This window comes from Oncorhynchus gorbuscha, linkage group LG10 (assembly GCF_021184085.1).
Source record: "Oncorhynchus gorbuscha isolate QuinsamMale2020 ecotype Even-year linkage group LG10, OgorEven_v1.0, whole genome shotgun sequence".
In the NCBI taxonomy this organism is placed as follows: Eukaryota; Metazoa; Chordata; class Actinopteri; order Salmoniformes; family Salmonidae; genus Oncorhynchus; species Oncorhynchus gorbuscha.
In genome coordinates this window covers 42318458-42332909 of record NC_060182.1, presented here as the reverse complement: position 1 = coordinate 42332909, position 14452 = coordinate 42318458, and the positions used below count along the sequence as shown (strand labels likewise).

General features: G+C 43.4%; 1 protein-coding gene across 10 annotated transcripts in view; it reads left to right on the top strand.

Annotated features, from left to right (window-relative positions):
- Positions 1 to 14452, top strand: part of scn8aa (sodium channel, voltage gated, type VIII, alpha subunit a) — a 98464-nt gene that overhangs the window by 25672 nt on the left and 58340 nt on the right. For 7 of the 10 annotated variants that reach the window (XM_046366174.1, XM_046366172.1, XM_046366168.1 and 4 more), the window contains exons 3-6: positions 6870 to 6988; positions 10003 to 10092; positions 10437 to 10565; positions 11568 to 11659. In XM_046366174.1, the coding sequence (XP_046222130.1) occupies positions 6870 to 6988; positions 10003 to 10092; positions 10437 to 10565; positions 11568 to 11659 (430 nt within the window). Of the gene's footprint in view, positions 1 to 6869; positions 6989 to 10002; positions 10093 to 10436; positions 10566 to 11238; positions 11331 to 11567; positions 11660 to 14452 lie in introns of all 10 variants that reach the window. The other 3 variants (XM_046366175.1, XM_046366169.1, XM_046366166.1) reach the window with 1 other exon arrangement.

Genomic DNA, 14452 nt, shown 5'->3' with positions numbered 1-14452 from the left:
GTTGGCTTGTAATGTTCAGAATATATGACAGCATTAATGCCGCTGGCCCGCTATCCTGACCCATAAATAAATAAATAAATAAATAAATAAATAAATATATATATATACATACATACACACATATATATATATATATATATATATATATATATATATATATATATATATATATATATATATATATATATATATATATATATATACATACACACACAGTACCAGTCAAAAGTATATATACACAGAAGTTTGGACACACCTCATTCAAGGTTTTCACCCGACCTCAACCCAATTGAGATGGTTTGGGATGAGTTGAACTGCAGAGTGAGGAAAAGCAGCCAACAAGTGCTCAGCATATGTGGGAACTCCTTCAAGACTGTTGGAAAAGCATTCCAGGTGAAGCTGGTTGAGAGAATGCCAAGAGTGTGCAAAGCTGTCATCAAGGCAAAGTGAGGCTACTTTGAAGAATCTAAAATCTATTTTGATTTGATGAACACTTTTTTGGTTACCCCGATCCTTTCCCTGATTAGATTCCCTATTTATTCCTTTGTAATCCGTTCCTGTTCCGTCGGTTCCTTATATTGTATATTCCATGCTGTGATTGCGTTTCGCCCTGTCCTGTCGTGTTTTTTGCCGTGATTGTGTATCACCCTGTTCTGTCGTGTTTTGTGCCTTCATCAGACGCTGCGTGTGAGCAGGTGTCTCAGTCGACTACGGCCTGCGCCTACCCGAAGCGACCTGCAGTCTGTGGCCGCTTCTCCAGTTGTTTTCCCTCTACAAATCTAGAGGATGTCAGTTATTCCGTTTTGAACATTATTAAACTCTGCTTCTGTTAAGTCGCTTTTGGGTCCTCTTTTACCAGCATGACAGAAGGAACCGACCAAGGAATGGACCCAGCGACTTCAGACGCTCGTTACACTGCCGTCGAGTTCCAAGGAGCCATGCTCGGCAGACACGAGCAGGAATTGTCTGCTGCTCGCCATGCCGTGGAGAACCTGGCCGCTCAGGTTTCCGACCTCTCTGGACAGTTCCAGAGTCTACGTCTCGTGCCACCTGTTACTCCCTGGCCTGCCGAGCCTCCAGAACCCAGGGTTAATAACCCACCTTGCTACTCCGGGCAGCCCACTGAGTGCCGCTCCTTTCTCACGCAGTGTGAGATTGTGTTCTCTCTCCAACCCCACACATACTCTAGAGAGAGAGCTCGGGTTGCTTACGTCATTTCACTCCTTACTGGCCGGGCTCGAGAATGGGGCACAGCTATCTGGGAGGCAAGGGCTGATTGCTCTAACAGATTCCAGAACTTTAAAGAGGAGATGATTCGGGTTTTTGACCGTTCAGTTTTTGGTGAGGAGGCTTCTAGGGCCCTGGCTTCCTTATGCCAAGGTGAACGGTCCATAACGGATTATTCCATTGAGTTTCGCACTCTTGCTGCCTCTAGTGAGTGGAACGAGCCGGCGCTGCTCGCTCGTTTTCTGGAGGGACTCCACGCAGCGGTTAAGGATGAGATTCTTTCCCGGGAGGTTCCTTCAGATGTGGACTCTTTGATTGCTCTCGCCATCCGCATAGAACGACGGGTAGATCTTCGTCACCGGGCTCGTGGAAGAGAGCTCGCATCAACGGTGTTTCCCTGCTCCGCATCGCAACCATCTCCCTCCTCTGGCTTTGAGACTGAGCCCATGCAGCTGGGAGGGATTCGCATCTCGAATAAGGAGAGGGAACAGAGGATCACCAACCGCCTGTGCCTCTATTGCGGAGTTGCTGGACATTTTGTTATTTCATGTCCAGTAAGAGGCCAGAGCCCATCAGTAAGCGGAGGGCTACTGGTGAGCGCTACTACTCAGGTCCCTTCATCTAGATCTTGTACTACTATGTCGGTCCATCTACGCTGGACCGGTTCGGTGCTACATGCAGTGCTTTGATTGACTCTGGGGCTGAGGGTTGTTTCATGGACGAAGCATGGGCTCGGAAACATAACATTCCTTTCAGACCGTTAGACAGGCCTACGCCCATGTTTGCCTTAGATGGTAGTCATCTTCCCAGTATCAAATTTGAGACACTACCTTTAACTCTCACAGTATCTGGTAACCACAGTGAGACTATGTCTTTTTTGATTTTCCGTTCACCGTTTACACCTGTTGTTTTGGGTCACCCCTGGCTTGTATGTCATAATCCTTCTATTAATTGGTCTAGTAATTCTATCCTATCCTGGAACGTTTCTTGTCATGTGAAGTGTTTAATGTCTGCCATCCCTCCCATTTCTTCTGTCCCTACTTCTCAGGAGGAACCTGGCGATTTGACAGGAGTGCCGGAGGAATATCATGATCTGCGCACGGTCTTCAGTCGGTCCCGAGCCAACTCCCTTCCTCCTCACCGGTCGTATGATTGTAGTATTGATCTCCTTCCGGGGACCACTCCTCCTCGAGGTAGACTATACTCTCTGTCGGCTCCCGAACGTAAGGCTCTCGAGGATTATTTGTCTGTGTCTCTTGACGCCGGTACCATAGTGCCTTCTTCCTCTCCGGCCGGGGCGGGGTTCTTTTTGTTAAGAAGAAGGACGGTACTCTGCGCCCTGCGTGGATTATCGAGGGCTGAATGACATAACGGTTAAGAATCGTTATCCGCTTCCCCTTATGTCATCAGCCTTCGAGATTCTGCAGGGAGCCAGGTGCTTTACTAAGTTGGACCTTCGTAACGCTTACCATCTCGTGCGCATCAGAGAGGGGGACGAGTGGAAAACGGCGTTTAATACTCCGTTAGGGCATTTTGAGTACCGGGTTCTGCCGTTCGGTCTCGCCAATGCGCCAGCTGTTTTTCAGGCATTAGTTAATGATGTTCTGAGAGACATGCTGAACATTTTTGTTTTTGTCTATCTTGACGATATCCTGATTTTTTCTCCGTCACTCGAGATTCATGTTCAGCACGTTCGACGTGTTCTACAGCGCCTTTAGAGAATTGTCTCTACGTAAAGGCTGAGAAGTGCTCTTTTCATGTCTCCTCCGTTACTTTTCTCGGTTCTGTTATTTCCGCTGAAGGCATTCAGATGGATTCCGCTAAGGTCCAAGCTGTCAGTGATTGGCCCGTTCCAAGGTCACGTGTCGAGTTGCAGCGCTTTTTAGGTTTCGCTAATTTCTATCGGCGTTTCATTCGTAATTTCGGTCAAGTTGCTGCCCCTCTCACAGCTCTTACTTCTGTCAAGACGTGTTTTAAGTGGTCCGGTTCCGCCCAGGGAGCTTTTGATCTTCTAAAAGAACGTTTTACGTCCGCTCCTATCCTCGTTACTCCTGACGTCACTAGACAATTCATTGTCGAGGTTGACGCTTCAGAGGTAGGCGTGGGAGCCATTCTATCCCAGCGCTTCCAGTCTGACGATAAGGTTCATCCTTGCGCTTATTTTTCTCATCGCCTGTCGCCATCTGAGCGCAACTATGATGTGGGTAACCGTGAACTGCTCGCCATCCGCTTAGCCCTAGGCGAATGGCGACAGTGGTTGGAGGGGGCGACCGTTCCTTTGTCGTTTGGACAGACCATAAGAACCTTGAGTACATCCGTTCTGCCAAACGACTTAATGCCCGTCAAGCTCGTTGGGCGTTGTTTTTCGCTCGTTTCGAGTTTGTGATTTCTTACCGTCCGGGTAGCAAGAACACCAAGCCTGATGCCTTATCCCGTCTGTTTAGTTCTTCTGTGGCTTCTACTGATCCCGAGGGGATTCTTCCTTATGGGCGTGTTGTCGGGTTAACAGTCTGGGGAATTGAAAGACAGGTTAAGCAAGCACTCACGCACACTGCGTCGCCGCGCGCTTGTCCTAGTAACCTCCTTTTCGTTCCTGTTTCCACTCGTCTGGCTGTTCTTCAGTGGGCTCACTCTGCCAAGTTAGCGGGTCATCCCGGTGTTCGAGGCACTCTTGCGTCTATTCGCCAGCGCTTTTGGTGGCCGACTCAGGAGCGTGACACGCGCCGTTTCGTGGCTGCCTGTTCGGACTGCGCGCAGACTAAGTCGGGTAACTCTCCTCCTGCCGGTCGTCTCAGACCGCTCCCCATTCCTTCTCGACCATGGTCTCACATTGCCTTAGACTTCATTACCGGTCTGCCTTTGTCTGCGGGGAAGACTGTGATTCTGACGGTTGTCGATAGGTTCTCTAAGGCGGCACATTTCATTCCCCTCGCTAAACTTCCTTCCGCTAAGGAGACGGCACAAATCATTATTGAGAATGTATTCAGAATTCATGGCCTCCCGTTAGACGCCGTTTCAGACAGAGGTCCGCAATTCACGTCACAGTTTTGGAGGGAGTTCTGTCGTTTGATTGGTGCGTCCGTCAGTCTCTCTTCCGGGTTTCATCCCCAGTCTAACGGTCAAGCAGAGAGGGCCAATCAGACGATTGGTCGCATACTACGCAGCCTTTCTTTCAGAAACCCTGCGTCTTGGGCAGAACAGCTCCCCTGGGCAGAATACGCTCACAATTCGCTTCCTTCGTCTGCTACCGGGTTATCTCCGTTTCAGAGTAGTCTGGGTTACCAGCCTCCTCTGTTCTCATCCCAGCTTGCCGAGTCCAGCGTTCCCTCCGCTCAAGCGTTTGTCCAACGTTGTGAGCGCACCTGGAGGAGGGTGAGGTCTGCACTTTGCCGTTACAGGGCACAGACGGTGAGAGCCGCCAATAAACGCAGGATTAAGAGTCCAAGGTATTGTTGCGGCCAGAGAGTGTGGCTTTCCACTCGCAACCTTCCTCTTACGACAGCTTCTCGTAAGTTGACTCCGCGGTTCATTGGTCCGTTCCGTGTCTCCCAGGTCGTCAATCCTGTCGCTGTGCGACTGCTTCTTCCGCGACATCTTCGTCGTCCATCCTGTCTTCCATGTCTCCTGTGTTAAGCCCTTTCTTCGCACCCCCGTTCGTCTTCCCTCCCCCCTCCCGTCCTTGTCGAGAGCGCACCTATTTACAAGGTACATAAAATTATGGACATGCGTTCTCGGGGACGGGGTCACCAATACCTAGTGGATTGGGAGGGTTACGGTCCTGAGGAGAGGAGTTGGGTTCCGTCTCGGGACGTGCTGGACCGTTCGCTCATCGATGATTTCCTCCGTTGCCGCCAGGATTCCTCCTCGAGTGCGCCAGGAGGCGCTCGGTGAGTGGGGGGGTACTGTCATGTTTGTCATTTATTGTCATGTCTTGTCCCTGTGCTCCCCATGCTATTCGTTTCCCTCTGCTGGTCTTGTTTGGTTCTATCCCTCTCTCTCCCCCTCCCTCTCTCACTCTCTCGCTCTCTCTTCTCTCTGTCGTTCCGTTCCTGCTCCCAGCTGTTCCTATTCCCCTAATCATCATTTAGTCTTCCCACACCTGTTCCCGATCCTTTCCCCTGATTAGATTCCCTATTTATTCCTTTGTAATCCGTTCCTGTTCCGTCGGTTCCTTATATTGTATATTCCATGCTGTGATTGCGTTTCGCCCTGTCCTGTCGTGTTTTTTGCCGTGATTGTGTATCACCCTGTTCTGTCGTGTTTTGTGCCTTCATCAGACGCTGCGTGTGAGCAGGTGTCTCAGTCGACTACGGCCTGCGCCTACCCGAAGCGACCTGCAGTCTGTGGCCGCTTCTCCAGTTGTTTTCCCCCTCTACGAATCTAGAGGATGTCAGTTATTCCGTTTTGAACATTATTAAACTCTGCTTCTGTTAAGTCGCTTTTGGGTCCTCTTTTACCAGCATGACACTTACATCAGGCTCTGATTTGAATTGCAATCAAATTAAGGTATGCTAGCCATGTGACTGAAACAAGTCAAGTCATATGATTTCCATCCTGTGTCTTGTACAGTATTATTCCCCATAGCACTTATCTATAATAACTGTACAATATTTCATACATAACTGTACAGGATGTATACAATATTGCATGTTAGAGCATGTCAGCTGAGGATGATATAGTGTGCTCGCGGTATATGGCCTCTCTCTCTTTCTTTCTCTCCTCTCCTCTCGTCTCCTCTCTGTGAAAGACTAGATGGGGAGCCCAGTTTGAGGTCTCCCAATGGGGCTGGGACACTCTCTCCTCTCATCTCCTCTCTTCTGTCTTTGGGATAAAACACTGGTCCGTGGTCTATGCTCTGCAAGGCGTAATGCAGGGAAGCCTTGTCTTGTTAAAAGCACAAGGGTACATATCACTTTTGCAAATGCACACAGGGTCTCATTAAAGTTGCATGCAAATTGTCATGTTTTATTGAAACAATTATGAGGTTATCTGCTGAAAGAGGTTGGCCAGCCCCTCCCTCCTCCTTCGGTCCCTCTGCTCGCTTCCACTCCTTTCAAAACCACTACAGCCATCAACGGCAGGCAGGGCAGGACACAATGTAGAGGCAGGAGCTGAAACATGACGACAGGACATTTCTCTACACACTGCACATTTCACGTTATGATTGGGTGAGAGGGGCTGATGTGTAAAACTCAGAGATTAGAGGCTGCCTCTGCCCTGCATCGAGTTTGCTTGGTGGCCATTTTCAGGATGTTGCATAGTACAGTATTTCAAACCTGTAGTTTACCTATGTTGATCTGATGTAGGATAAAATGGAGAATTAGAAAATGATAGATTTATGCTTTTTGTTCGTGAAAGGTGATTTTTTTTTCTTCACAAAACCAACAGTATATATTCTGGTAGAATAGAATACCGGTATTGGGAATTTTCTGTTGAAATAATAGATTAATGTCTATATTATACATAAAAGTTTGGTATGATGTATGTTGTAGACTTGTGTTTTATCTGACATTTTTGTGAGCACATATGGATGGATGAACCACCTCTAGCTATTTTGGGTGTGCATGCCTTAAATGATGACTTCAATATTTCACTTCTCTGTTTCTCTTGATCCCTTTCTCGTTGTTTCTTTCTCTCCACAGACATTCATAGTGCTAAACAGAGGGAAGACAATCTTCCGCTTTAGTGCCAACCCTGCCTTGTACATCATAAGTCCTTTTAATCTTTTCAGGCGAATAGCTATAAAAATTTTGATACATTCATATCCTTTCAAATGGTGTCCTACCAGGAGAGACAACAGTCTTTCCTGTTCGTTTAGAGTATTCACGTTGATGTTGCTCCTTCTGTTTCTGCTGCATGCTGCTATTACTGTTCATATGGCTGCTGCTTCAGTGTTGGTAGTATAGACTGTATCATGTCATGGGTTGATGTTCAAAATGGCACCCTATTCGCTTTATAGTGCACTATATGGAATAAGCCAGGGCAAAGTTTTTGGATGCACAGTCAGCGCTATAGAGTCTGAAAGCTGCAGATATCAGCAAGGGCAAGACTGTTAAACCACAGTGGGGAAAAATACATGGATATGCTCGTTAAATTGAAGATTAAACCACCAATGAGAATGGGTAAATGCCAAAGTAGATGATCCTTAATCTTGGAAAGAGTACATGTATGGTTTTACATTTAATCAATCCTTAACCTGACAACCATAAACCCTCTTACTAAGCCCCCTTGTAGAGGGGCTTCTAAAGTCTTCTAAAAAAGAGGGATTACTTTTTCTTCTTTCCCTTTTTTTGGAAGACTTCTAGTACCTATTAACCCAGGCTAGCACCCAATGATTTCCACAGAAACCTTAGGTAACGTAGACATACCTATGTTTACGCTTACGGAACTGATCAGAGCAGATTGTTAAATTGGGAGAGGGGAGGAGTGGAGGGCTAGTGTAAGAGTGACTTCCATAAGAATGCAGGTATTAATCCAGTATTATTCAGTTATAGTGTATTAAGATTGTTATGATAAATTACCCCCTTATAATGTATTATTTCCTCAGGATGACTCTCAGTCATGGAGAAGGGGAGGGAACTCTGACTAATAATGATGTCACATCCCGTCTTTAGATGTTTAAAGAAGGGATAGCTATTGTCTACCAATATAAGAGTAGGTCAGATGGCTTAGTCCATACATCCTACATCCATCGATCTATTAAGATGACGAAAATAGCACTGAAACTGATCCTCATTCGTGATCCTGACCTGGGCACTGACTTATAGACATTATATATCGCTACAGACTCGACAGGTAGATGTATAGACATATCCAGTTACAAAATGTGTATTTGACCCACAGTCCATCCATGCACCCACAAGAGATTGTGCTCGAATACCACAGACAACCTGTTTTGAAGTATTACTTTGAGATTTGAGAGTGAAATTAATATGGGGGTTGCTGCTATTTTAACAGTCACACAAATCCAGGCCTCAAAGTCATAAAGCTTCTCAGACTAGGAGTGCTGATCTCGAATCAGTTTGAAGTTATAATGAATACAAATATATGGACAGGGAGGACCTGATCTTAGATCAGCACTCATGCTGTGAGACATTTTGTGAATACAGGCCTGATGAGTCTTAGTTATTGAAATCCTTGAAATTGTTGGTACTATAAGGCCTACTACTTCAAGGTTAATCCTGTCTTGAGAAGTTTGATCATGTCAATCACTTCCGAGATTGGACTTCCCACTCCGCACCAATCACAGCCTGCCATGTGGGTCTGCTGACACATCAGGGTTGCATCTCAATAGTCTAAAGATGTGTCCTCTCCTTGTCTCCTACTGGTCGCTTCTCTTCTCTTTGTCATTAAACCACTAGACAGGTGAGATGTAATTCATTGCTAGGTAGACTCCTTTTTGATTTTCACATGGTCTGTTTTGAGATCAGTGTAGATAAAGGAAATGAGACATAGAGGAGAGGAAGTCACTTTAGAACATTGAAATACATCCCTGATTGCTCTACTGCTGACATTGGAGTTTCCTTCACACTACCGCATTTTTTTCCTGTGGTGAAGCCTTGTTAGTCTTGAAATGTAGAGTGCAGTATGGTTCATGGTTACATCCCAAATGGCACCATTATAGTGCACTATGTTTGACCAGGGCCCACAGGGGTCTATAAAGGGAATAGGGGGCTGTCCACTCCCACCACCTATACATTAGATCAATATTTAATGGGAAATAATGGTTTTATGGGGAACCTATATGTGACCTGTGGACACACTTAACCCATTGTACTAGTATTTCAGTTAGTGTTAAGTTCATCTACTATGAAAAGTCCATTAGGATATACTTTTAGCTAGATTTGATGTGTTCATTCTTGCCTTTTGCAGATGTATGAATAGTTCTACAAATGTGGGATCTTAATTTGAGCCAGTTTGCTACAGCAGGAACATTATCCTGCAGCAACAGGAAATGATAATTAATGGACATTTTTTTTGTAGGGGTCGATACATTTTTCATAAGGAAAAATCAAGTCTGAATTTTCAAAATGGAAATGACAAACGTCAGAAGCCTTTTTAATCGTCACATTCACGTTTTAAATATCCTGCATTGCAGGAAAGTTCTCCTGCAACAGGGTGATCAGATTAAGATCCTAAATCTGTATTTATAGTATGCAGTAGCATGGTTCAGTAGTACTACAGTAGTAGGATATGGGTCATTCTACAGAAGGGGTGCAAAAAAGAATACCATTTGGATCCTATTTTTCCCAAACTTTCAGAAATATATAATTTATACTACTCACACACTTTGCTTGTATTGCATATTTGAAATATTTACCCAAATTCCTTACCGCTCCACTAAATTTGTCGCTACCGAAACATAGTGAAGAAGTAATAGAGAGCCATGCACAGCCACCGCTCAATATAAATAGGTGTATAAACAATGACTTTGTTCTATTTTAATTGAACAATATGTTTGTAATAGCCTTTGGTTGAATTAGAACATACAGTACTTGTATCATGATGTAAATAAATGTCCTAAGTTTGGAGACAACTGTTTTTTAAATTTTTTTTTTTTTTTGTGGGGGGGGGTTGACTGCAATTTGCACCACTTCTGTCAAGTCATCCATATCTCCTATGAGAGAGAGTGAAAAGAGTGTACATAATCTGCATGAACTGAATGGAAAAGGCCCATCAAACATAATGTGATAGATAGTCAACTGTTTTGGATGACATTTTGGGGTTTGTCTCCCACTGTGAGTCTCTGGACGTTTCCTTAATTCATTTCCTCACTCTTTTCAGCATGATCATTATGTGTACTATTTTGACCAACTGTATATTCATGACTTTTAGTGATCCTCCTGAGTGGTCCAAACAAGTAGAGTAAGTACACGTTTATTATATTTATCTACACAAGTACATAGTAAAATACTAGAACAAGTTTATTATGCATGTCTCAACCAACATCAGATCAATTTTTATCATTGGTGTATTACTAACTGTCTGAAATCTTTCTCGCCTACTACTTACTAAAACTACATGCCGTGTAATAAAATTAAATCCTTCCAACATACTATAAAACGGTCTATTTAGAACGCAAGTTTGGGTATTCGGACGACGCCTTAGTGTTTTACCAGTGCATCATTTCAACAAATAAAAACTCTTTGTTGTTCATGGATTTGATAAATTGCTAATTCTGATCATGCTTCCATGCTTCTGTCTTCCAGGTACACGTTCACAGGGATTTATACGTTTGAATCTCTTGTAAAAATTGTCGCTCGAGGATTCTGTATAGATGGGTTTACATTCCTAAGGGATCCATGGAACTGGCTGGATTTCATGGTCATTTCTATGGCGTAAGTATCAGACTCATACCTACCTGTTCCTTCTTATAAGAAATACTTAGCATTATTACTGTGTGAGATCATTGAGTAGAGCATAAATACATCTCAAGTTATTTTTACTGTCCAGTCTCTTTCTTTCTCTTTACATTGGGAAAGAGTGGTTCAATCAGGTGTTTACAGAAAGGTTCCTGACAGTTCCTGTATGCTTCCTTATCGCTCCCCCATTTTTTTCTCTCTCTCTCTCTCTCTCTCTCTCTCTCTCTCTCTCTCTCTCTCTCTCTCTCTCTCTCTCTCTCTCTCTCTCTCTCTCTCTCTCTCTCTCTCTCTCTCTCTCTCTCTCTCTCTCTCTCTCTCTCTCTCTCTCTCTCTCTCTCTCTCTCTCTCTGTCTCTCTCTCTCTCTCTCTGTCTCTCTCAATTTTTCTATCTCAATTTGCTCTCAACCATGTTGAATTTGACATTATATAGATGTATAGTTACTAATACATGACATTTTTTACAAACTAACTATAACGCTAACTATTTATAACTATATACTACCATGTTTTTGATGATACGTAGAACTCGTTCAGCGACTTGGGCTTTGAATATCTTAAACATCAAGAAGTGCTTCTGTTGAACCACTACATTTGTGATTGTATCTGTGTGTAAATAACAAGAGTTTGTAACTTTGATTTGATTCTGCAGGTATATAACAGAGTTTGTAAACCTAGGCAATGTCTCAGCTCTGCGCACGTTCAGAGTGTTGAGGGCATTGAAAACTATTTCTGTAATTCCAGGTAAGACAGGATGGGGGAATGGGGGTTTGGTCCATGGGGTCAGTGTTAGGTGTATTGTGGGTTGTGTTTTTTCTTTCCTTTTTCCTTTCCTCCCCTTCAGTGGACAGGCTCTGTGAGTGGCGTCGTGGTTACTTCCTGGTTCGGTGCGTGCGTAGCGTGCGTGGTGGTGTTGTGGTGCTCTTGCGTGTGGTTTTGTCATTGGTGTTTGTTTGTGTGTGATCCTTCCCCTGTTTACAGATATATAACAGAGTTTGTGGACCTGGGCAATGTCTCTGCGCTGAGAACATTCAGAGTTCTCCGAGCATTGAAAACTATCTCTGTCATACCAGGTGAGATTCAGTTTAAACACTAAGGCTGATACTTATATCTCACCCTTTTACTTTTCTTATACTCACTATTATTATAATTTGTAAGCAACAAAAAAAAGATTTGGAAATAATAATCATTTTTATTTATTTTTTTCCAAAATTATCAAAAATGGTACTAATACATTTTTGATAGGCTTTGCAGTCTACTCCAGGGCCCTCCAACGTGTCTGCACTCTCTTCTACTAAAACTCTCATCCTAAATAAGGCTCTAATTTCCAAGGCAGCTGTGGTTCTCCTCAGAAATTGCTGTAAGCCGCTGCAAATGGCTATTATAAAGAAAAGGACACTGACAGTACCAGTCCGATAGCATATCACCAGAATACAACCAGAGACAAAGTCAAATATATATGTTGATTATATATGGGATACATTTTTCTTTAGCTTAACATAAGGAATAGCTTATAGTTAACTAACCTTTACTAATTTGCTGTACTATACACATTGTCGAAGACAGTTGAGCTCATCAGCTACAGTAAAGCTCATCCATAGTACTTTCACCATTGGATAAAGCCTCCAGGTTTTTTCGGAAGATGAAGATAATTATTCATATAATATAAAAATAACTTGATAATTGGCTTGGAAGAAAATATTCAATTAACAAAAATCCATTTACATTATTTATTACAAAGGATGGAAATTTCCGAATTTTACTCTATGTATCTGACTTGAAGAAGAAAGCTAGAGTATGTTGACGTCAAGTTGAGAGCTGACATAGCTCTTAGCGACAGCCCACAGAATATATCCAGAAACATATATATAGAGAGTTAGACCAGGTTTTAGAACGGCTGCCATGTTCGCATCCATTTAGAACTTTACTCTTGAATTGTTGGTGTTGATGTAACAATACGAGAGCACCTCCGACAAATGACCTATGAAATGACCCACTGTAAACAAGCAAAACAGAGCAGCGAATTGAACAGACTTTCTTAGTGATTAGCATTCTGGATAACGTGTTGTATCTTCAACAAATTGCATATCTGCTTTCACGCCTTAATAGGTTTTGAAAACTATCCGAAATAAACAGCCTCCCAAGTGGCGCAGTGGTCTAAGGCGTCACTACACCTGCATTGCTTGCTGTTTGGGGTTTTAGGCTGGGTTTCTGTACAGCACTTTGAGATATCAGCTGATGTACGAAGGGCTATATAAATACATTTGATTTGATTTGATACAGACCTATGTTCGATTCCGGGCTGTGTCACAACCAGCTGTAACCGGGAGTCCGGTAGGGCGGCGCACAATTGGCCCAGCGTTGCCCGGGTTAGGGGAGGGCTTTACTTGGCTCATCGCGCTCTAGCGACTCCTTGTGACGGGCAGGGTGCCTGCAGGCTGACTTCGGTCGTCAGTTGAACGGTGTTTCCTCCGACATATTGGTGCGGCTGACTTCCGGGTTGGGCGGGTGTTAAGAAGTGTGGTTTGGCAGGTCATGTTTCGGAGGACGCATGACACGACCTTCGCCTCTCCCCAGCCCGTTTGGGGAGTTGCAAGATAAGATCGAAATTGGATATCACGAAATTGTGAGAAAAGGGCAAAATACAAACAAAAAGAAGAGAAATTAAAAAAATAAACAGCACAAATGGAAGCATTAATAATCAATTAATAATCGCTATGGAGGAAAAGGTGGCTTCTCGGAACGTATGGCTGTGAACTCTCTATATATATGGCTGTGAACTCTCTATATATATGGCTGTGAATATATCTATTATTGATGAAGACTGCCAAGCCTAGTTTGTGGACATATTTTATGCTGCATGATGCTTTTTAGTCACTTGCTTTACAGTATTAGCCTACCAAGAAGCTTGGCTGATATCAAAATGGCAGTGAAATCGTTTGTTTTTCCAGTTTTCGGTTGCTGTTTTGTTTATTTTGATGATACCTTTTTAGAAATAATACTTGACAAGAAAGTAGAACACGAGCATATTTTCTGCTGATATTCTAAAGCGTTGTAGAATGCTGATGGGGGGACTGAATGACCCACTAACCTTTAATTGAGTCAACTCATACGGTACCTACAGTACATACAGTACCAGTCAAAAGTTTGGACACACACACTCATTCAAGGGCTTTTCTTTACTTTTACTATTTTCCCGTTTGTAGAATAATAGTGAAGACACCAAAACTATGAAATAGCACAAATGGAATCATGTAGTAACCAAAAAAAGTGTTAAACAAATCCAAATATATTTTAGATTTGAGGTTCTTCAAAGTAGCCACCCTTTGCCTTGATGACAGCTTTGCACACTCTTGGCATTCTCTCAACCAGCTTCATGAGGTAGTCACCTGGAATGCATTTCAATTAACAGCTGTGCCTTGTTAAAAGTTAATTTGTGGGATTTCTTTCCTTCTTAAGGAAAAGTTGTGTTGTGACAAGGTAGGGGAGGTATACAGAAGATAGCCCTATTTGGTAAAAGACCAAGTCCATATTATGGCAAGAACAGCTCAAATATGCAAAGAGAAACGACATTCCATCATTACTTTAAGACATGAAGGTCAGTCAATCTTGAAAATGTCAAGAACTTTGAAAGTTTGTTCAAGTGCAAAAACCATCAAGCGCTATGATGAATCTGCCTCTCATGAGGACCGACATAGGAAAGGAAGACACAGAGTTACCTCTGCTGCAGAGGATAAGTTCATTAGAGTTAACTGCACCTCAGATTGCAGCCCAAATAAATTATTCATGGAGTTCAAGTAACAGACACATCTCAACATCAACCGTTTAGGGGAGACTGTGTGAATCAGGCCTTCATGGTTGAATTG